The sequence below is a fragment of the Emys orbicularis genome, chromosome 3, assembly GCF_028017835.1.
Source record: "Emys orbicularis isolate rEmyOrb1 chromosome 3, rEmyOrb1.hap1, whole genome shotgun sequence".
Lineage (NCBI taxonomy): Eukaryota > Metazoa > Chordata > Testudines > Emydidae > Emys > Emys orbicularis.
Window position 1 is genome coordinate 50,248,485 of NC_088685.1, and position 24,740 is coordinate 50,273,224.

A 24,740-nucleotide genomic window follows, 5' to 3' on the forward strand; every position below is an offset into this window, starting at 1 on the left:
ACTTTCCCCAGCTCCAGGGCTGCAACTGCTGGGGAGAGATGGCCCTCCTTCCCAGCCTCAGCTCTGTGGTTGCTGTGGCAGGAGAGAGACCCCCCTCCTTCCCAGCCCCAGTTTGGGGGCTGCCTCGGCAGGGAGAGAGGGCACATTCATTGCATTAGAAAGGTAAGACTACTGATATTAAAATATGAGTTGTGTGCTTTTATTTGTAGAACAAAAAAACGTTCATTATTAATTTTTTTTATATAGTGTTTTTATACAAAGCGCTTTACAATAGTTAGCTAATGGTACAAACAACATTTGGAAAGATCATTAAGTGGTCTGCCAACACCCTCAGCAATTTTCAAGCGGTCTGCGAAAAGAATAGTTTGAGAACCACTGATGTAGGGAAAACTAACTAAAAGACTATATGATGCCAACGTGAAATTAACTATACACAAAGTGTAAAAAGCAAGCAATATGAAAAAAGATAAGGGAAAGTATTTTTCTCATCTCTTTCAGCTGCAGTAATCCCAGATGTTGTCTGTAACAAGAGTAGGTAAAAAATAGACAAAAGTATGATTTTTAAGATAATGGTAGCCCTTTAATTGAATCAATTAGCAATTGTTTCCTGTATCTCATATCCAGGTTTTGGGGGGGTGTGGTTTTGTTTTTTTTAAAGGTAGTGGAAGGATCACAGACCTAAAGGGCATGGGGGAGAGATTCTGAACTAGCCTCGACTTTGGTGAATTGGACAAGTCACATACCATCACATTTTTTCCTCAATATAAATACTAGTAATTTTACAGGCTCTGGAAAAATCAGATCTATGAGAGGGGGCCTCATTCCCTGGGCAGAACCTCACTGAATTCAGTAGGACTCCACATACGAGCAGGCAGCTGTCTGTGTGGACTCCATTGAATTCAGTGGGGTCTACTCATATGGATCCAATTGTGGGACTGGGGCCCTATTCAGTAAAAATACTCCCCTCCCCTTAGCACTTAATGTAGGCTATGCAGAACCAAATGACTCTTTGTTGAGTATTTACAGAAACTCTCATAAGATTATTAATTATTACGTATACTACAGTAGAACCTAACATGTGCAAGGCAGTTTCCAAACACTGAGTAAGACACATGCCCTGACCCAATATCCAGAAAGGATAATAATGCTATCAGAAGTGAAAGTCTTGATTCCCATAGAGTATGTTTTATTCTGGTATATTTTTATTACCTGAAATAAATAAATGCAATGGCTATAAACCCATAGACCAAAGCGTTACAATATTAATTTAGGTGTGAGATAGAAGCATCCCACCAGCTCTGGTACCAGCAGACTTCACCAAAACAGCATCTACTTTGCAAACAGTTCTCATTGAACATGAGGCGTGGAGGAAGTATGCCAGAGCATGTACACTTGGTGACTTAGTACAATTCTACCAGTGCTCCCAACTCAAATCACTAATGCTTACAAGGTGCACCATTTTCTTCCCAGCAGGTGCACCCCCATTGCCTGTTTCCCACCTCATAGTCCCTTTTTCAGATACTCAGCTGCATATCTGTTTATAAAGCTACTGTTAAAACCCCCCACGTAATCTCACATTTGGATTACAAGCTCTCAGTATACACTTCACAGTCACCTTTTCACTTGCTAGTTTAATGTATACCTGCAGCATACTGATTATGAAGATAAGTGAAGTGTGGGATGCCATCAGGTTCAAAGATAGAACTGACATTTATTTTGCCCCTTTTAAAATGTGTGTGAGTCACAAGGGCAGAAAAAAGGAACACATAAATAGATTAATAAAGAATGTCAACCAAACATTCGGAGTGCTGGAACAATTTGTATAATGGGGGTGCTGAGAGCCATTGAACCAAACTGTAAACCTTGTATATACTGGAATCCACTTCCAGCCAGGGGGTGCTACAGCATCCCCTGCATCCCTAGTTCTAGCACCTATGCAAACATCAGCAGGTTTCATATTACAGCCCAGCCTGTTGCTTTGGTGCTATAGGACATCCTAAGAGAAATCATGGGATTGAAGATCACTAAAGAGGATGACTTAACTAGTGTAACAAAATTACTAATATAAGTCTGACAAAGTATCTTTGCAGAGAGGAACTAAGAGAATTCAATGTTTGAAAACTGTTTTGCCAGAGGAGGGCTGCTGGATGGGGCCAATAATAGCATAACTAATCAGAAATGAATTGTTTAAATTACTAAACTGGAATGTTAATGGACTCCTATCAAAAGCTAAAAGTTATGAGAACTTTAAAGGATGTAAGGCAAATATTATTACATGCCTAGACTGGACACCATTAAGAAGTAAGCAAATACCACACTGACTTGAATGCAATATTTCCTATATTTAGGGCCTGATACTGCATTCCTTGCATACCCAAAACTTCCCTTCACTTCCACAAGAGGTGTGTGTGTGTGTGTGTGTGTGTGTGTGTGTGTGTGTGTGTGTGTGTGTGTAAGAAATGCAGGAATGTGCCCATTGGAATATATAGAACAATAGCTAGGGCATTTACTTTTTTAGTGGTATTCACACAGCATGAGAAAGCAACTGTGAAATTAAAAAATGGCTGACTACTGTAACCATACTTCATTTTTGAAAAGCTGAACAACATGTCACTTTGTTGAGGTCTACACAGGTAAAATATGAGATCAACAGATAAGACTTTATTCTGATTAAAGCACTTGACTTCAGTAGTAGTTTTTCTTGGGAAATTAGCTAGAAATTAGAAGCTAGACTTCCAATATTATTTGTCTTTCTTTAAACTGAGATTCTTATTCTGTAAACCCAATCCATAATGAAGCTATACATTTACATAAGTGATTAGATATTCAAGTCACAGTGGGCACCCTTAAAAATTTAATATTTACTTCTCCATGGGTTATAAATGTGTTTAATTCTGAGCCCCATTCTTCCCTTATGCTCACTTCTACAGTCACACTCAGGGTAACTGAGAACAAAAATGGGCCCTCTAAGTCTAGGAAATATAGCTGTGGAGTAAAATACTGTGGTATGGGAAACGTTAGATGTTCGATGTCACTTTGTACAGAGTACTAATATACCAACCTATACTACTCCCATCGGCACCAGTGGCACAGTTCAAGCTGGCTCCAATGGGAGCAGGATCAAGATGGTATATTTCTAAACTAATAAATAAATGAGTAGTTATATTTGCATAGATCAGAAGTGTATAGATAAAGTATAATTCAATGAATAATTTAACAATTAATTAAAACACAACACTTAATTGCAGATGGTACAATTATATCTTATCTGTTAAAACCTCAAGAAGGTAAATAATTAAATTTTAATTAAGTTCCATGCTAACCAAGTCTTAATTGCAAATAATAAACTCATAGAAAAGAGAATGAATTAATAAATTAATATATTAGCCTGCTATAGATAAGTAAGTTAGTGCTGAGAAAATAAGAAACAATTAACTTATATTTCAAAATGGTTAATTTAACTCCCAGTAGGAGTACACTTACTGTACCTACTGAAACAAACATTCTTCTTTATAACATAATGTAACTTTCCAAATTTCTCACTTTTCACCTATATGTGGATAATATGACCTTCTCATTGGTCCATGGTCATTGGCAGGGAGTGCTGATACTTGTCAAAATCAAATACAGGTTGATTAGCTGAGACCACAGAATGGAAAAAGGAGGTACAGACAGACAAGTAATCCAGTGAATGAACACTGAAAGCCATCGAGCTTCATTTAGCCCTTGGTGTCAATATTAAGTGGGATAGGGAAATCTTTCAAAGCTTCTGCAGAAGTCTTTAGGGATTTTTTGTGGAGAAGAATTTACATTCCTTTTCAAAGTACTGCTGTACTTTTTCATTTGGCCAAGTATTTTATTTTTTACACTAATTAGAGTTAAAAGGGAGAACCTTAGGTTATAAGGAAGTTACTGACATGATTCTATAATCACATATCCATGTAATGGGTAGATTTTATGTTCAAAGAAACTGACATGACAGAACAAAGATACCAGATACCAGATACTAACTGCTATCTAGGAAATGTCCACACAGCAGCTAAGCACACAGCCAACAATCAGGTGAAAAATATTATTTGTGCTGAAGGTTCTGTCCCATCAGATTTTAATCAATAACATGATATGCTTGTACATCTAATATACATTTATTCATTTCTGTTAAAGCAACTGAGCACCTACATAAAAACAGTTATTAAAGAAAACTGTGACAAGGGTCATAAGACACTCAAACGGAGCAAAAGTGTTGCACACTGTAGAAATATACATTTAACACATTTTATAAGGCTAGCTAGCATCTCTCTTTTAGTCACTCCATCTTAATCCAATTCCTAATTGAGTTTGCATATATTAAGGATGATAAAATTAACCTCAGATCTATTGTATAATTTTTATTTATTTGGTGTGTAGGCAGATGTTACTGATGTGTGTTATAATTTGCAGGCCTCTGCAATTCTGTATAATCTCACACTCTGAATCAGTCCCTGGCATTCTATAGGAATGTCTCACAATTATCCAGTCATCCTCCTTAATATTTTCTACAATTCTAAAGATCCATCAACCTGTAATAAAGTTCTGAGATTACTCTCCATCTGCTTCTCAAACAGACATGCATTCTGTGAAACAAAATGGAGATGCTGTTGATTTTACTTATGAGTGACAGACTATTGAATAACTAGGATACACAACGTGGTGATCGATTCTGAGACCAGCATGCAAATTTGCAGGGAAAAGAAAGAAAAAGCAAGGCAAACATGCTTTAAACCAATAACAGCTGATGACAAATTTACTCAGGAACTTATTTTTACATTCTTTTGAGAGAAGATGGCACTCCAAGGGACAAATTCCAGTCACACAAGATTTCTGAAGTGAAGCCTAACTATGTAATAGATAAGTTAATGCAGAGAAACTAAAACTTTTCTCCATCTGCCGAGAGGCCAGTAGGTCCTGCTGAACTATTCAAACATATGAAAGGTCTAAACAAAAATCTGAATTCTCAGCTATGCCCTGTAAATAAGTGGTGAGCATAGCTGGAGGGGATAGGCACAAAGAGCTATATGTGGGCTATCCGTTCCTTAGATCAGTTTTCAACTGGTCTTATACCCAGCATAGTTTAGAGCAGCCCTGGGAGTGCTATGAATTATGCCAATTTGTAACAGTCCTCAAGAGACCATTATGCTGACAGGGGTTGCCCGAGCACAGCATGCTTAGGCCACACCCCCGACATCCTTGCAACACCAGCTGAGAAGAATCCTTATCTGCTCAGTTAGGGTAGCTTTCTCTTCCTGTTCCATAGCCAGAAGTCTTTCGTATCAGTTTTTTCCTCATATACACAAAATTAAAACTTGATTTTATAAAACATGTTTGGAAAATGAAGAGCTATCAGATGGAGTTTTTGAAACATGGTCCTCAGAGTTAGACCAACACTGAGTGTGTTGGAAAACCCCACCCATTAAAATAAGTACAATATAAATATCTGTAAAGCCAAAAGGTGAATGTATGTATTTATTTGGAATTTTCAAAATGAAGCTATTAAAAAGAAAATACTGCTGACCAATGTTATCCATTTCGATAAGCTGCAGTGTACTTTCTGCAGTGTACTTTCAGCAAGGAAATGTTTACATTGTATTGGAATAGTCCCTATGAAGCTAAATGTCCACCTACACATTCCATGAAGTCATTGATCCAAGTGGCCTTATACAATCCATCTGCTATATTAGGGGTATTAGGAACCAATAGAGTCACATTTCTATTATTCATTCAGTCTTTGCAGCATTACAGACTGCTACTACAATCTACAAAGCACTTCTTTCTTTCTTCTGGTATGGTACAATGATGACGTTTTGTAGAATTGTAGATTTTTTATAATTATGAAAAACAATCACAGAACAAGCTTTATAAGTATATTGTGCAACAGGTACACCTGACTGTCACTAAGACCTAAAATAGTGATTTGCGGGACAATTTCTATCACATCTGTTTAGGGGCGGTAGCTAGTATGTCCAGGATCTTGCTGGTTGGGGCACAATCCATGGAGAATCCAGGGGAGACATACAGCATAATTCACTCTATTGTGTGCACCTAACAAATGACTATTGTCAATGATAGCCTGTGTTCTGGTCACATGGTAGCAATACTTGGGGATGTAGTGTTCTAGTCAGGTGGTAGACAGTTCCCATCCCAAGTGTTCTGCTGAGGTAGGAGTCCCACCCTGCTTCTTCAAGGATTGTAAAGAGGTGCTCTACAACCTCTTTGTCTGGTAGAAATGGTAAGACTGAAATGTGTTTCATTTCTCTTTTTTGTTTTTTGGAGAGGATATTTTGGAGTTCAAGTGCTATATGTTTGTGTTTGCTTTGAAAGTAAGGAGCTCTGAAAATATTTGTTTAATTGCTCTTTGCTACCTTGCACTAAAGCCCTATTTTTCAATACTTTGTCATTATTTCTGATGCTGAAACCCTGGAGCACCTTATTTAAAAATAACACATTTATTCTTGGAGGGCAGGTGTGTGTTGCTGCAGAATTTTTTTTTAAATATGTGTTTCAGAAAGGAGATACAGAAAGAGAGAGAAGAGGGGGAGACAAGGTGGTCTTATTCTCTCATGCTTTTCTCTCTTCCTTTAATCTTACTCTCTTCCCTATCTACTCATTTTTTTCTTTCCTCATCCTTCTCATTTCAATCCTGTAATATCACCCTCTTTTTTTTTTTATTCTTCCCTGTGCCCTTAGACATCAGGGGCCTCGGAACCAATTCTCACTGAAGTCAGGAAACAGTCTTTGGCTCCAAAGTACATTGACTCTCACCCCAGATGCTTAGGACCATTTTTACAGATATCTGAGAAGAAAACCTCTTTGTCTGACAAATTTAGCCACTTTGGTGTGTCAGTTGTTGACTATTCACTATAGAAAAGTAATGTGATTTAATGTACTACTCATTGCTCTACAAAAGTCAAAACACCTGCTACACCACAAAAATGTTTCAAGTAGTAAAAGCTCGAGACCTTCATCCAAATCTCACACTGTGGCTGTTATTGCATAAAATGAATGCTCCTCTGAACAACTAACAAATAATGTGAGTTTTGTTAAAGAAAAATATTCCATGGTATTAGTCGAGTATAAAGTCCAAGATTTCACTTCTTCAGAATGTATGTCAACATTACCGTTAGTTTTTAAACAGGATTCTAATCAGCTCTATCAGATTGATAATGAACTGAAAGGAAAGGAATGTCAGCATTGCAAAATACTGAATGGCAATCCCTTTGGCTCTAATAACTGTGAAATATGTCAATGTTTTGAAAAGTTTACTTTACATTTGCAATTAACATAATTATTTTATTTAGGAGCCTAGATCTAAACTATCTCAGGAATTTCTAAGGTGTCTATCATGGTAATATCTATGTCCCTAGCTCAGCAAAGCATTTAATCACATGCTTAATTTTAAGCACATGCCTAGGTTTTCTGCTGAATAAGGATGGGATTACTCTCAGAATTTGTCCATATGGAGACAGTACACAGCAAGCCTGGGGGTATATTTACAGCTGACTAGCATGCCGAGCAGTAAGTCAACATGTGGACCCTGATGCTGTGTGGCAAGCTACAGCACTGTACATTCACATCCTGGCTTGCCACACACTAACAGCAGGTCTACACTAGAAGTGCTACATTGGCACAGCTGCACCAATGTGTGTCTGGTGAAGACCGATGCAGCTGTGCCGATGTAGTTTCTCCTGCCAACACAGCACTGGTGTGGACAGTGCTTAGGCCACTGTAAGTTGCATCGCTCATGGGGGTGTCTTTTTCACACACCTGAGCGATATAAGTTAGATTGACTTAAGCGGTAGTGTAGAACTGCCTTAAGCCTCCATGTGGACAAACCCTCAGGCTTAAAGTTCAGCATGAGCTTAGGTGCTTTGAATCCAGGCCTAAGTGCCAAGATTTACATATCTGGACATAATTAAAGGGACAGTGATTCCCACACCCTACTTAGGATCCCACCAAATTGTAAGGGATTTCCATTGGATGACTGATAACAGGGTTTTGATGCCAGTGGGAGGATCACACTTTTGACTTACTCTTAGTGAATCTGTTTGGGATGTACACTGAGCAGGTGTAAAAGTGTGACATTCCACTAAGGACATTCTGTGAGAAGGAAAGAACAGGTTAATTTCTCCTGGGGAGAAAGGAGGAGGAGGAGGAAAGCATGGCAACAAGTGGGCAGAGGAGAAGGGAAAAGAAGGAAGAAAGGAAGGAGCAAAAAGAAGGGGAGAAGGGGAAAGGAGAAGATGAAGAAAGGTGCGGCAAGTCCCCTCACTTATCGTCAGGATTCCATACCACTATCACACTCAAATGCTTTTCTTGGCCTCTCTTCATCTTCTCTTTTCAGTTTGAATTACGGGCCAACATAGCAATAGATAAAGTATATAGCTAGCTTCTGCAACAGATTATGGAAGGTATATATGCAAGTATGTTGTACTGAATCCAATATAACAAAGCTAGAAACTATGGGTCAGACTCACCCATAATGCATAAGCAAGTACAGCTCTCTTGACTTCACTCAAGATGCATCCACATACGCTACCAGTACATTTGGCTGTATTTCCTTCACTACAAAAGATGTCCTTAATATTTTCTTGGGTCTGTGCTGTCCTAAAAGAATGTTTTATGGCACTCTTTATTTTTATATCTTCATGCAAGCACTTGCCTTTAGAAATACTGGAGTAAAAACAGAACTTTGATAAATTTGATCAATTTATCACCTGAGTTAAGAAGGAGATGATGTCAGAAAGTTCATGTGAACAGAAAATATATAGCCAAATATTGTATTTATGTATATAAGCATCCTTTGCTGTAATCCTAAAATGAGATGAAAATGAAGGCCAGTGATACACATGCATACAGTTAGTCACCTGCAGAAGTGTTTACAAGATCAAGGCCTAAGGCCACTGACCTCACAAAGGCTCTCAATAGGACTAATTGGGTCTACTTATCCATATCCCTTTGCAGAAGCAGGGCCCAAATCACTTCAAATTTATCTTTCCAAGAGGTAGTTTATAAATCTCAAAGTCATTAATCTTCCCACAAAAGTACTACAACAGTAACAGGAAAAAAAATAAAAACATACTATGTTTTTGGCTATAATGGTTGTGTGTGTTCATGAATGCAATGAAAGAAGAAAATGCTTTAATTGAATGCAGTATGCATGAACTTCAAGGGCCCTGCTAACAAAACTCACAGTGACATAGCATGTGCTGCATCTCATAAAAGGCACAGCACAGGGATTATGGGGATGCAAGAGTTGATTTATAACCTGATTCTGGGACTGCCACCTCTGGATTATGAAGCTTCCTTTGTCTGTCTCCGACTTATCCTTTCCTGTGCTATGAAAGGGGCAGCACAGAGCTGTATATGGCAGCCTTACACTGCTTCTGTACTAGGAGAATGTTTCCCAGTGGGTTGCAGAACCCTTACGGCCAGAGATGTGTACAGGGGCCGAATGGGGCCCAGTATCAGCCACGTATTTTTTTAAAAATACAGCCCTTAACTCTGTTACTGTTGACATCTCAGATTACTAAAACTGAAATAATTTTTGAAACCTACAGTTACCTTTTCATCATACATGCTATTTGATTACTTTGTGCATTTCTCTCAGCTTGGCCAATGAAAATGGACTGGTCCATTTCACTCTTGTTTATAGTAGTTGGGCCCAACCTACCACCACTGAAATCAGTGGCAAACCCACATAAACTAGATCGGGAGCAAGACTGGGTCCAGGCTCCCTAACATGACTCTCATGACAGTGTGGTTTTAGGCTTCAAAACACTGCAAGTGAATGTTCAGCTAAAGAAAGAAAGAAAAAAAAAAACCAGTTTCCACTATTTCTAGCCTTATTAGCTTAGACAAAAACCTTATTTATTTAAATTTTATGTTTACAAAATCCAAATTCGAGGTCTTAAACTTTAAGGCCCATTTAAACAGAATGATACAGTAGGATGTATTTAATTACAATTTCTGATAAATATTTGTTTACTAGATATTTCTGTTTGTATTTACAATTACTTTAAATTTTGTATTAAAGGACACTCTCGAAGAGACCCCAGATATGTACTCTCTCCTCCCCCGCCCCACACACAAAATTAAAACCATATCTTTAAACTGCATCTCTAGTACAGAAAAAGATTAACAGCCTCTGAAACAAGGCAGCAATTATCTAAAATTATAGGGACAAATGCATGGCAGTTAATCTGAGGATTGCCTTTTTGCTGCCAATTGTTGGCAGTCTGTTACTAATGTATGTTGGGGTTGCCTAGACCCTGGGACAATGGGCAAATTTCTTATACAGTCACATACACAATAAAATCACAGAAGGGGGAGTAGCCACTCTGCAGCATGCTGCCCCTTCTCATTAGCTGGCAGAAGTCCCTCTGCAGGGACACATGCTCATTTGGGGATTTGTGGGGCTGAGGTGTCAGAGTGAATGGGGAGCTGTGGAGCAGCTGCTATCCAGAGCACGTTTCCTCGGAGTCTGGCACATCTACAAGCGGCAATGCAGCCGCAAGATACTGTTGGCATGACCAGCATTCACGATCCCTTCATGACTTCTATCCCACCCTACTCAGGAAGAGGTAGTGCACAGCTGCAGTGGGGAAGCTAATGACAGAACAGCTCTTGAGGGAGTCATGGTGCCAGGAGGGACTTACGTAACAGCTTAGAAGAAAAATCTGCTTCGAAGGAAAGATTGGGTTCCACAGGATTTTTATCAGATTTTATTGTGGATCTTTGGGCTCTGCTGAGTTGCCAGGTTGCTCATTTGGCGGGAGGTTGTGTGGCTCAAATTTTTTAGAATATACAAAAACAGAACTCTATTAGGATTCAGAGTTTCATTTGTTTAGATTCACCAGCAGGTTTGGTTTCGGTTGCATCTTCTAAAAACTCGAGGAGCCCAAGTGAAAAAATGAAAAGGGAATCGACTGCAAAGATTGGTAACACACTTCCAATTCTGCAGCAGAAAGTGTCTAAAACTCCTCCCGTATCCTCAGTGCAGCCACAGCAAAGAGAGATGACAAAATGATTAAATAAGCCAGAAAAATGTAGGTGACATGTTTCACAAAATGTGAACATAAGCAAACCTTTGCAATGGTGTTTCAATATTACTCTCACTAATTAAACCTTAGTTCTGACAGTTTGCAGATACATTTTAATTTAATGTGACTCACATATGAATTCAATCTTTGCCTTACACTACTAGCAAAGCATGTTACATGAAACAATCACACAGTCTGTTCCTCCAAAGAAATGTCTGGGCTAGACGGTTGGCAATGAAACAGCAGATTGAATTTAGAGCTGAAGGGCAACGCTGTGAAGGTGAACTCACAGCCTTCAATTCTCCGTTGACTAAAAGCTGCACATGTTGCTAAAATGATATGCGCTGTCCCTGGGGCTAAGTTCACTGCCATCCACAAGAAAGCTGCTGAAAAAATATTTTAATCTTTAGAAAGCATTTATTTCTAAACCATGAACAGCACATTGATGCTCCTCGAGTGGTCCAGATTCATAATGCTCAAGGACACTTCCCTCCTCACAAATTAACCATAAATACTCAAATCACGCTGCCATCTGAGATGCTCTAGCACTTAGGGCAAATGCATTTGCTAGGACCAAAAAAGTTAACAGCAGTGATGCTTCATTTTCTCCATTACCCCCCAAAACCTCAGAATCTTCCTCTCTTGCATTCTTTGTTCCGCAGCAACACTACTGCAGCCTCATATCAAATGTTTAGTAAACCCACATTCACCCAAGGTAATATTCCATGTCACTGGTATGACAGAAACATAAACTGACCTTCATGAGGTGTTGATTTATCCATTTTGTGAAGGTTTTCTTTTGTACTTTGTCCCGTTCATCTGGGGAAGGAAAAAGGGAAAAAAGAGTTTTCAATAGCTCTAAAAATAATATAGCACTGCAAAAGGTTCTACATTGCTGATTTTATTAATATTTACAAATAAACACTCTGGTAATGTTAGAAGAGAGAAACAATCTGTGAGACAGCTACATGAACTAATTTAAGTGGAACTATATATAACAGCAGTGTTTTTGTGTACAAATGTTCTTGCAATATCTCATTTTAATACAAAATATTTGCTTAGGCCAAGTCAAATTAAAGCTTTTTGCATGCAAAATATCAGGTCTCCTCTACAGTAAGATCAGCATGTCTCCTTCTCTTCTGTTAGTAATACTATCAGGAAGATCACTCCCCAGAACAAAGACTTTGGCCTTCTATTCTCAAGGTTCCACTAAAGGGATTAAGGTGCATATAATAAGAGCCATGACCACTTGGGGTAGGCCCTGTAAAATCTAATTAATCATTAAACCATTTGCCAACAGAAAGACTATTGACTAGTTATTTGACAACAAAATACTTTTTGATCATGGGACCCTCCTGTTCCAATATGCAGCAGTGTGAGGCACTTTCATTTAAAGGTTGTATAGTCTTGAATTCTTCCAGCCCTAAATGTGGGAAAGGATGTTCACTACACTGGCATGAGGCTCCAGCTGCCAGTACTTTCTTAGGTGGGAGCTGTTAGTATTAGCAGATTTCCCCAAAAGGCTGAGGCAACAGAATGGAAGCAACAGAATAAAACAGTAAGATTTTATCCCATCTATGGATGGAAAGTATGAATAGGCACTTCCAATGGTCACATTAAAGAATCAGGATCTTTTATATTGGGCTACAAAGGAAAAGAGGTATGTGGGTGGTGAGGGGTGTTCCTAAAAAGATAGATAGCAAAAACAAACTGTTCAAATCTCACTTTAATGTTTGCTCCCTTCCATATCACTGATCAGAACAGATTTCCTACATCTGTGCACAAAGGGCAAGATAAGGTTTCCCACCTCAATCATTGACTTTACCAACCAATACAAAATAGAACTAAAATCCAAGCAGAAATCTAATATGAACTGCAGACTCAAACATACTGTGTAATCACTAGACAACATTATTCTAAATTTAAGATTAGATGGCCTCAGCAGGCCTGCAAAATGGAGGAGGGTGCCAGGAGCCTCTACCTCTTTTTGCAGCCCGTACACAAGGTAAGGACACAGTTGTTACCCTTGTTATAACTTTCGGGCAGTGGCTGCCCTCTTGCAAAAGGTGGGTGAAGCAGTGAAACTGCCCTCTCATGCACCAATCACTGGAGCTGGCCTACCATGGGAGAGCAGGCTGCACAGCAGATATGCTCCAACTGGACTTCCCCTTAGTGTAAATTGGCTCTGCGCCATATCCTACTCAGAGCCTGACATGATCTGATTTTACTTTTGCTAATATAAATCTACACTGACTTCAACTGGCCATAAAACAATATGCAGAGCTGAGTTAATTTTAATTACATGATCTGAGATTTTAGATCATTGGCTTGATTTTCAAAGGAGCTGGGCACCTTTAGTTCCCATTGACATCAGTGGGACTTGTGGGTGCTCAACAACTCTGAAAAGAAAGCCACATATTAATAAATAACAAGCAATACCAATGTATACAGTGATGACGATCTGTATATTGTGCTTAGAAGAAAATAAGATGTATATGTACAGCAGGATCTCTCTCTTTTTACCCTGAAAATAATAAACTATACAACTGAAAAACAAGGAATCATATATGTTTAGTTTCACTACAGCTCAGACCTTGACTTGTAAATTATCACCTCAGTTATCTTCTAGTCTAGGGAAAGGGAATCCTGTCTGGAAATTAGGAGACCTGAATTCTACTTCTTACTGATAATGTGATTTTCAGCAAGTCATTTACCTATGTGTGCATCAGGGTCAGGTTATACTGGGAATCATAATACTTAGCCACCTTTGTAAAGCGTTTTGGGATTTTCACATGAAAGGTGCTATGTACATAGCAAATGTTCTTATTCATTACAGGCAAATGCTGCTCATAATGTCTGGCCTAATGAGAGGGCCCACCCAAGAGGTGGGTGTCTTGGCAGTAAGTGGGCTGAAGAAATCCTTCTCCACAAACCGAAGACTATAGAGCTGTCCTGCAACCACTAGTCTAGCCTGAGAGCTAATGTATCCTTCACCGCCGTAATAGGAGGTCAATGGCCAACAGATCTGTACAGGGGTGAATCCATCAGCCCCATACATAAACACAGCAGGGGGGGTCCCACGAAGCAGGAGCTTCATGGTACACAGGAATGCACACCACCTGTGCAAGCTTGAGAGATTCTCTCCCTTGAGCCCCTTGTACAATGGAACTGCCGCTTATTCACTGATTTGGGACCATTCGTAGTGTGTTTGAGGGTGTGAAGCAAAGAGGCCAGATATCAGAGCAAGATTTTTTCCTCAGCTACTGTCATGACCAAGAGGGCTAATGAGAGTCTTTATGATTCTGACAGTCAAAGGCAGCAGAACTGACATATTAAGACTTATTTAACACATGAAAAAAACCATTCCACTTGGACAACTGCAACCCAGAGAATGAAACATTCTGAGTGTTGAAACAGACATTGTTAAATGTAGGTGATTATGGTGGGGATTGAAATGTAATGTGGATATATGGTATATAGGCAGCGTTCATTCAAAGCTCTCAAGCTTTCCAGACCCTGATGTGCAACACAGGCCCCCAAGATGTGTGACAAAAGTAAGGGGCACAACAAGCAGTATTTGAGAAAAAAATTGGCAAATTAATTGGTCTCTTTCCCACATATAAAGTTTTTTTATAACCTTCATTTAGCAATTCAGCATTCTTGGTGTCAGTAATTTACCATAATAAGCAAGAATCCCTGGTTTGGTAAATGTAGAGTATAAAAAACTGCATTACTCAGAAATGATAGAAAATCAGAAATATTAACAGTTTTAACTATTTTGTTATGGATAGCTATTTAAAATTAACGTGAGTTCTCCAGATTACACGATTTAATATTCCAGCTCCCAGGTTACAAATGTCTCCCTGTTTTGGTTGCATGAACCAGTTATGACTACAACAAAAGTTTGTATTTAGGGCAATGCTACCATCACAACAATATGACAAAAAATGCACTTTGTTCCCTGTTATAATCTGTAGTGTTAATTTTAAGTCTATTTTAAATATTAAAACATGTAAAAGACTGCTGCCTATAATATATATTCCTTAGGAAACTATTTAATTAAGGAACAATTTTGTATATCAATGCATTGTCAATTCACCTATGATGAACACAAAAATGTAGTGTGGCAGAAAACTGTCAGCTGTTAAAGACACGAAAAAGATAGAGACAAACAACTTTAATATAGTTTCGGTAAAGACCAACCTCTTCAGAAATGCATTTAACCTGCCTGATCTCAAAACAAAACATAGCAAACTAGGCATACTGTATGCAATGATTAAAGACTATGACAACTTTAAACACTGTAGTATAAATATAAAATTCAGAAATGAAACTCAACCTACTGTATGAAAGTCTCTAAAGAGTGATAGCACTTGCTCTTTCATGATTTCTGAGAAATTTCTCAGAGTGTAACAGCTCTGCTATGCCACCTATTGCAGGTCTTACAACTTTCCTTTCCAAAGCAAACATGCTACTATAAGTCTGGAAAATGCAAACCATTATAAATACTGTATTACTAACCCATACAGCACATTAGTTCCACCAGTTTTGTATTCCATTCCTCCCCATGTTTAAAGAACTGCCCCATCATTCTTTAGGAAAACTTGCAGATAAGTTCCCGAAACTTCACTTTCAAACGTCAAAGGGTTTCTGTATTTTCTTTGCAGGAAAGAGAAGTCAGAGTGACGATTGAGGCTCCTCCTGGCAGATGGAAAAGTAGTAACTCTCCTTTTTTAAACAAACATTAGCAAACATCCATTCTGACTGCTGTTAGAGCAGGCAGAATACTAGCCCTATGCATTTCATTCATAAGAAAATGAAATATATTAAATTAAATATATTTGTCTTATTTTAACTTTAAATTTGTAATTACAAATGAGAGTTCAGTTTGCAACTCTTCAAAGCAGGGGCTGTGTCTTCCTGTACATATGAACAGTACCTAGCAACTTGTGGAAGCTACCATAATATAGATAAATAATCATTCATTAATTAAACTGAGTTTCTGCAAATTCACCAGTTCTAGTGGACAGACTTTTCCGTGCCCCCTCAATAATCAGGCATATAGAGCCACAGCACCGCATGAATTTCTATGCCTGAAAGGCTCCTCAGTTTCTCCCTCCACAAATTCCAGGAAAAATTTCTACAGAATGAACCAATCAACATCCACCTTAACTATCCCAAGCTAGAATATACTAGTACTCTGTGTAGATTTCACTTCAGGAGATCTGTAAAAAATCCAGATTTTGCAGTTAAGATGCATCTGATCATCAAATCCACTAATCCATGCAGATAAACTCAAAGGGCCAGAACTCTTAGTTTGTTCACAAACAAACTAGGGAAATGTAATCTAGATGGAGCTACTATAAGGTGAGTTCATAACTGGTTGGAAAAGCGTTCCAAGAGAGTAGTTATCAGTGGTTCACAGTCATGCTGGAAGGGCATAACGAGTGGGGTCCCGCAGGGATCAGTTCTGGGTCCGGTTCTGTTCAATATCTTCATCAATGATTTAGATAATGGCATAAAGAGTACACTTATAAAGTTTGCAGATGATACCAAGCTGGGAGGGGTTGCAAGTGCTTTGGAGGATAGAATCAAAATTCAAAATGATCTGAACAAACTAGAGAAATGGTCTGAAGTAAATAAGATGAAATTCAATGAGGACAAATGCAAAGTACACCACTTAGGAAGGAACAATCAGTTGCACACATACAAAATGGGAAATGATTACTTAGGAAGGAGTACTACAGAAAGGGTTGTGGGGGTCATAGTGTATCACAAGCTAAATATGAATCAACTGTGTAACACTGTTGCAAAAAAGTAAACATCATTCTGGGGTGTATTAGCAGGAGTGTTGTAAGCAAGACACAATAAGTAATTCTTCTTCTCTATTCCGCTCTGATAAGGGTTCAACTCGAGTATTGTGTCCACTTCTGGGCACCACATTTCAGGAAAGATGTGGACAAATTGGAGAAAGTCCAGAGAAGAGTAACAAAAATGATTAAAGGTCTAGAAAACATGAACTATGAGGGAAGATTGAAAAAATTGGGTTTGTTTAGTCTGGAGAAGAGAAGACAGAGGGGACATGATAACAGTTTTCGAGTACATAAAAGGTTGTTACAAGGAGGAGGGAGAAAAATTGTTCTCATTAACCTCTGAGGATAGGACAAGAAGCAGTGAGCTTAAATTGCAGCAAGGGCTGTTTAGGTTGGACATTAGGAAAAATTTCCTGTCAGGGTGGTTAAGTACTGGAATAAATTGCCTAAGGAGATAGTGGAATCTCCATCATTGGAGATTTTTAAGAGCAGGTTAGACAAATATCTGTCAGGGATGGTCTAGATAATACTTAGTCCTGCCATGAGTGCAGGGGACTGGACTAGATGACCTCACGAGATCCTTTCCAGTCCTACGATTCTATGACTCTATCCCCAGGTACACCAGTGCAGCTTTCTGCCATCTCTCTGCTCCATCCCACCTGTCACAGGAGCTGCCTAGGACATAAACAGCCACTGCTGCAAGTCAGAGCAACTTCCCAAGAAGCTATCCCACTAGCAAGGATCAACCCCACCTGACACTTCCCAGAATACCCCTGATGCCAGCATAGGGAGAAGCAACTGAGGATTCCGCTATGTGTTAAGACCATGTGTTAAGACAAGGCAGTAGTGTAAAGGGCTTACCAGAAATCAAGTATCTGACCCTAAATAAATATTCTATATGAGAAACACAGTGGGAGAGCTGCAGAACTGAACTAATTGGCAAGGCATACAATATCACAGCACTTTGTACCCTTTTCCAGTCACACCCAAGAATGCATCCACAATGAGACCCGTAGTTCCTGCTATAGAAAAAGGCCAAATTTCTCTCTCAGAGGAAGATTCTGAGTTAATCCAGGAGGTAGCTTTTCGTAAATTACAACACATTCTGTATGGCAGGCCAAGCTTTCTGACAGGCTGTGATAATTTATCCGCCAAGCTTTGAATGATGGGCCAAATAACAAATTGACCCAGAATCTGAGGCAACCTGGACAACAGCTTGGAAGAGTTGGACAGAAGGTTTGTGAACCAGGTCTGATCGGGGTAAATAAGTACGATCAGTCTTATATTTTCATAGAGACTTTGTAATTAGAAAAGGTGAGGAGGACATAGCTAAAAAGTGCCCCTTATCTCTATTTTTCAACACTGGCTAAAGAATTTCTCTACCTCTTTCTTCATTCTACTGATGAAGAGAGATTAAACGTCAGTGTACCCCTACCCCCACCAGTCACAGATCTGCAAACAAAACCCCAATCACTTCTTGGACAGCTCCTTGCTTCGCTCAACCATTCTGCTGCGGTACGGATTTCTTCTCACCTGAAGGAATACTCAGATTGAGGACAGGGGCTTCTGCATTCATCCAAGTGATGTAAAGAGCTCTGATTCTCCTTTCTCCCTTATTTGTGTATGACATCATCCATTTTTTCTGCATATACAACCTTAATTTCTAATTACATATTGTGACGTTGTGCAGTCTACATGGTTTTATAAAAACATGATAATAAGTGAATATAATGTAACTGGGATAGTTTTATAAAAAATTTGATAATAAGTGACTATAATGCAAATGGGATATGCTTTGTGCAAAAGGTCTCTTGTAAGGTATCATTACAAAGCTCATAAGCTAATGAGTGTGATCATCCTATTTGTAGAAATGTACCACTCTTGTATCTAAAACTAGAAATATAAAATGTAACTCTGAGGGCCTATTGTAATTATGTAAAGTGTGGGCCATTAATGATGGTTTGGAATCTTGATGACTCCCATTGTCTGCAGATGGCTGTTTACCTGTGAGTCTCCCTGTATATGTGTGTGCTGGCAAGTGAGTAATGAAGTCTTGCAGTGACATGTGATCATGTCACCTGAACTGGAATCCATCTTTAACCTGGTGCTTTTCCAGTGAGGGGAGGGGGTGGAAACCCAGAGGGACAAAGGGTTCCCGCCTTATGCAAAAGATATATAAAGGTGTGGAAGAGAACAGAGAGGGAGAGGAGCCATCATGGAGAATCCCCTAGCTAACACCTAAGCTGGAACAAGAGCTGTACCAGGGGAAAGAATTGTGCCCAGGCCTGGAAGGTGTCCAGTCTGAGAAAAACTTACTGAAGCATCTCTGAGGGTGAGATTATCTGTATTTAGTTTGATTAGACATAGATTTGCGCATTTTATTTTATTTTGCTTGGTGACTTACTTTGTTCTGTCTGTTACTACTTGGAAGCACTTAAATCCTACTGTCTGTATTTAATAAAATCACTTTTTATTTAGTAATTTACTCAGAGTGTGTATTAATACCTGAGGGAGCAAACAACTGTGCATATCTCTCTATCAGTGTTATAGAGGGCGAACAATTTATGAGTTTGCCCTGCATAAGCTTTATGCAGGGTAAAACGGATTTATCTGGGTTTAGACCCCATTGGGAGTTGGGCATCTGAGTGCTAAAGACAAGCACATTCCTGTGAGCTGGTTTCAGGTAAACTTGCAGCTTTGGGACAAGTGATTCAGACCCTGGGCCTGTGTTGGAGCCGGACAGGAGTGTCTGGCTCAGCAAGACAGGGTGCTGGAATCCTGAGCTGGCAGGGAAAACAGAAGCAGGGGTAGTCTTTGCACATTGGGTGGCAGCTCCCAAGGGGGTTTCTGTGATCCAACCCGTCACACATATATATACATAGACTACACAAAAATATTAAAAGAACATTATTAAAGTTGCAAATTCAAGCACTCAGAAGCTAGGAAATTCCAGAATTAGGGTTGCCTGTGCAAGGGGCATAGGACCCCTGCCTCATTCAGTGCTCTTATTAATTTCCTCATAGGTTTTTCTAGGGTGCTCATCACTGTAGTATCTGAATGCTTCACAAACATTAATTTATCTTCACAACACTCCTGAGTGGTGAGGAGGTATTATTACCGAGTTTTACAGGATGGGAGTTAAAGTACAAAGAGATTACAGTCAAAAGTATCCACTCTTTTGGGGTGCCCAATTTGAGACACCCAGCACCTGGTATTTCTGAATACTTCTCATTATTTAGCACTTTATACTTTCAAAGCACAGCTCTCACTGACTTCAACTGCAGCTGTGAATGCTCAGCAGTTCTTCAAATCAGACCCCAGAGTATCAACTTGGGCACCAGAAAATGAGGAACACAAAATTAGTGACCACCTGTGAAAAGTTTGGTTTAAGTGATTTAATTAGCATTACTCAGGAACTCCATGGCAGAACCAGGGGTAGAATCCAATTCTCCACAGCAGTATTGAATGGCCTTAACCATGAGAGGTTTCAGAGTAGCAGCCGTGTTAGTCTGTATCCGCAAAAAGAACAGGAGTACTTGTGGCATCTTAGAGACTAACAAATTTATTTGAGCATAAGCTTTCGTGGGCTACAGCCCACTTCATCGGATGCATAGAATGGATCATATAGTAAGGAGATATATATACACATACAGAGAACATGAAAAGGTGGGAGTTGCCCTACCAACTCTAAGAGGCTAATTAATTAAGAGAAAAAACTTTTGTAGTGATAATCAAGATTGCCCATTTCAGACAGTTTGACAAGAAGGTGTGAGGATACTTAACATGGGGAAATAGATTCAATGTGTGTAATGGCTCAGCCATTATGAAAGCTTATGCTCAAAAAATGTGTTAGTCTCTAAGGTGCCACAAGTACTCCTGTTCTTTTAACCATGAGGCTGTCCCTTCTCTTTCTGCATTTCCGACTCATTCACTATATACCTTCAAAGGGGACTTCTGAAACCTAAGGAATTGGCACTCATTTTCACTCTTCAGCATGGACTACAAAGTCTGCAGGCAGGGGTCCATGCTAGCAGACATGATCAATGTTGATGCTGGCAGACATGAACCACCCCAACCAGACCTACACTGTCCTAGACAGGACCATTTTTGATAACCTCTATCTGGTCTGGGACCTACTCCATCTCACATGTAGGGCTGGTCTGTCACTTGCCCTCCTGTCCCTAGACCAGGAGAAGGTGTTTGACAGGGTGGATCACAGGTATCTCGGGTACTTGGCAGGCATTTAGCTTTGGGCCCTGCTTCATGGGGCTTCTCCAGGTGGTGTATGCTTCTGTGGAGTGTCTTGTCAAGCTCAATAGGACCTTGAGCAAACCCATGACCTTCAGTCGAAGGTTATGTCAGGGCTGCCCATTGTCCATCCAGCTCTACTGCATCATCGAGCCCTTCCTCCATTTCCTCTGCAAGAGGATGATGGGATTGATGCTTTGAAAGCCAGACATGCATATGTTGATTAAATGCTCCTTGAGGCCGAGGACTCTGGAGACCTAGCATGGGTGGAGGCCAAGCCATCTATTCAGCAGCCTCCTCCACCTGAGTCAACAACTCTGGCCTGATAGTTGGGGATGGGTGGCAGGTGAGCTCCCTTCCACCTGCGCTCTAGGCCAACTGGTGGGGTAGGGGTCTGCTGCTCTATCTGGGTGTCTACCTTTCTGCCACCGATCCCTCCCCACTGGAGAACTGGGTCCATCGCGAGGGCAGGGTAGTCAACTGGTTGTGGAGCTGGATGAAGCTGCTCTGGTGCCTTTCCCTTTGGGTGAGTGTGCAGGTGCCCAACCATCTAGTCCTGTCCATGGTCTGGCATCAGTTTAACACCCTGGATGCCCTAGCCAGCCTCCAGAATAAAATCGTGGAATTTTTCTGTCCAGGGCTGCACTAGGTCTCTGTAGGTGTCCTGACTCTTACCCAGGAGAGGGGCAGACAGGGCTTGGTTTGCTTCCACAGCCAGGACCAAGCCTTCCAGCCCTAAAGAGGCTCCTTTTTCATGCAGATAGTCTGGAACAAAGCATACTGGCTAGCACATGCCTTCTTTCGCCACTTCCAAGGCTCCGATATGACTGGCAGCTCAAACCTCCATCTTCATGTGCAGACGGTGGAGTCCCCCTTGGTGTACCAGAGGATGGCCCTGGCTGATGCCACCAGACTTGGAGACCTCCTTGACTACAATCGGAGGGACTAGGTGGACCCTGCGGCGTTCGACCAATGCATGGGGCTGCCTATACTCCATGTCACCTGTCATGTGCTCCAGGAGGTGAGGGCAGCCTTGCTTCTTACTTCTCTTGCCTTCCATGAGTGAGTCCTGTGGAAGGGTGCTCCTCACCCACCCCTCATCCTTGAAACTCATCATCTGGCACTTGCCTGAGTTGGCTGAACAACATCCATCCAGTCTGTCTCCAAACTGCACCCAGAGAGCATCTGTATCTATTTGTGCTTCATACCACCCATTGTTCCTGCCCCAACACCAAGTGGCAGGACCTCCTGTCTTCTAAGGAGGGTGAGGAACCCCATGGATTAATCTGTACTCCATCCTGGTTCCACAACCTGCCAGGGATATTAGTTGGTGGCTCCTCAATGGAGCAGTGAGCATGGACATGTACCTGGCATGGTTCATAAACTCCCATGACACCTGTCCCTTCTGCAGTGAGAAATAGACCCCGATACACATCTATGTAGGGTGCATCAGATTGCAGCCCCTCTTCCCTTTCTCCAGAACCTCTTACTGAGATTCTGGCTGCACTTCTCCCCACATGTCCTCATTTATGCACACCCTATCCATGGCCCCCATGAAGTCATGGGACTACCTCATCAACTTCCTCCTGGTGCTGGCCAAGATGGCCATCCATCATACCAAGAGGAGGAAGCTGGATGGGACTCAGATAAGTTATAGAGAACTGTGGGGCCTAGTTCCGGTCCCTTATCTGATCATGTCTCTCAGTCTCTTTGTCCAGTCAGTCCCTGTTCTTCCCCTGCACACCAGCTCCTTGTCAGATCTGTCTCCCCTCACTCCTGCCTCCATTCCCTCCTCCCCCCCCCCCCCCCCCGCAATGGTTTCTAGTTCTTGTGTCCTGGTCCAGCCAGTCCCCACCATTTCCTCATGACTTCCCAGTCCCAGTCTCCTTGCCCAACCAGTCCCAGCCTCACCTTCTCCCCCCACCAATTCCCTTCTTCCTATCCAGCAGTTCCAAATTTCGCAGGACTGTCCTTCTTTGTCCCACAAAACCCCCATCTGGGTTGAAGTGGCTCCTGTCCTGAAGGGCTGGCTGGGCTCAGCTCCCCGTCCTGGGCCCTGGTTCTCAGTGTCTCAGTGCCATCCAGGATTCATCCAGGCCCTTGGGTGGGGGGCATGCCAAATTTGAGGGAGTGGCATTGCGACCCTATGCGCCAGTTAAAGTTCCACCAGTTAAAGTTAGGGAAATTTATAAGTAACTGAACACAGGGTTTTATGTTGGGAAACCTTAATAGGTGGCACTACTACCCCTGCCTATTATCCCTTGCTGAATCTCAATTCTAGGATGAGTTTTATTATGTAAAATCTTTCTACATGCCTTGTATGTCAACTCCTTGGACTGGAAATGTACTACCTATTTGAAACAGTGATTTAATTAAACTTACCATAGTTATGAAGTACTGAAATCACATTAGTTCCCATCTGCTATTCTAAACTGGACAAACTTGAATCAAATTAAAACTCAAACACACACTGAATGGTAAAGTAAATAAATACATATCTGTGCAATGCAGCTCTGAGATATTACCATATCAAAGTGCTATTCTAATCCACATAGGGACCAAATCCTGTATATTTTTGCAATAATCAAAATCCCTATTGTATACTTGCTCACTAGTAAAATCTGAACTAAACTGGGATTCACACACCTAACAAACTATCAATGCCCTGAGATTTTGTGGGAAAAACTAAAAACTATTTTCTGAAAATAAATTACGGGCCTGATGTGGCGATCCCTGCACATCCAATGCCCTCGATCAGAATTGAAAGAAGCATTGTGCATGTAAGGGCTGCAGGACTGTGCCCTCTATAGGTAGGATTAACATTTGCTATATGGAATTAAGTATTTTTAGAGAAATATTATGGGAAAACACAGAACCACATGACACTTTCAAATTAGTTTCTATCTTTAAAGAAAATGAGCCTCTATAAGCCTCTATTCAACAGCTTGGTCATTCAAAAGTAATAAACAAGTCCATACAAATGCAATGTTTGTCAGGGAAGACTGGATTCTCCTCTAAAGAATATCGGCAGACAGTTCTTTTTGTTATGTTCCAAAAAACAACATGTAATTATCTAATTTCACAGGCCAGTTTTCTATTCTGTGATGGGTTCTTCTAACACAGGTGTATATAAATAAACTCTGCTGTATTGAGTTGAAATTCACAAGGTTGTTTGTTTTTTCCTTCTTTATGTTCCAACATTATCAGCACAACCATGAAGACTGAACCTCATTACTTCTTTTTTACAAGGACTGAATAGAGGAGAAAGACTTGGATTAACTGGAGAAGGCCGTTGGGAAGAAGGTCTCATTTGCCAAACAGAAAATTAGCAGAATATGGAGTAATGTCTTTGCATTAGGGGCAGACTGGAAGGAACACATTTTGGAAAATGAAGAGGATAAAGGAGGGCAAGGAGGAAGGTGATGGTGTGGATGTGAGGGGCAGAGGTTAAGTGAAGTGTCAGAGATGACATCAAGATTATGAGTTTATCTGATGGGAAGGACTGTAATGTTGAGGGTATGTATATTGATTCTGAAGAGAGATGAGACCTCCAGGAGGAACTATCAGAAAGTCACAGAGAGATGTAGGACTAAACAGAGATTGT

The 24,740-nt window shown here is 40.5% G+C and overlaps 1 protein-coding gene across 1 annotated transcript in view; it reads right to left on the minus strand.

Annotated features, from left to right (window-relative positions):
* The window catches only part of DST (dystonin), a 434,612-nt gene that overhangs the window by 270,441 nt on the left and 139,431 nt on the right, over positions 1-24,740 (minus strand). Inside the window, 1 exon segment of the mRNA XM_065400686.1 lies at positions 11,833-11,894. Within this exon segment, the coding sequence (XP_065256758.1) occupies positions 11,833-11,894 (62 nt within the window).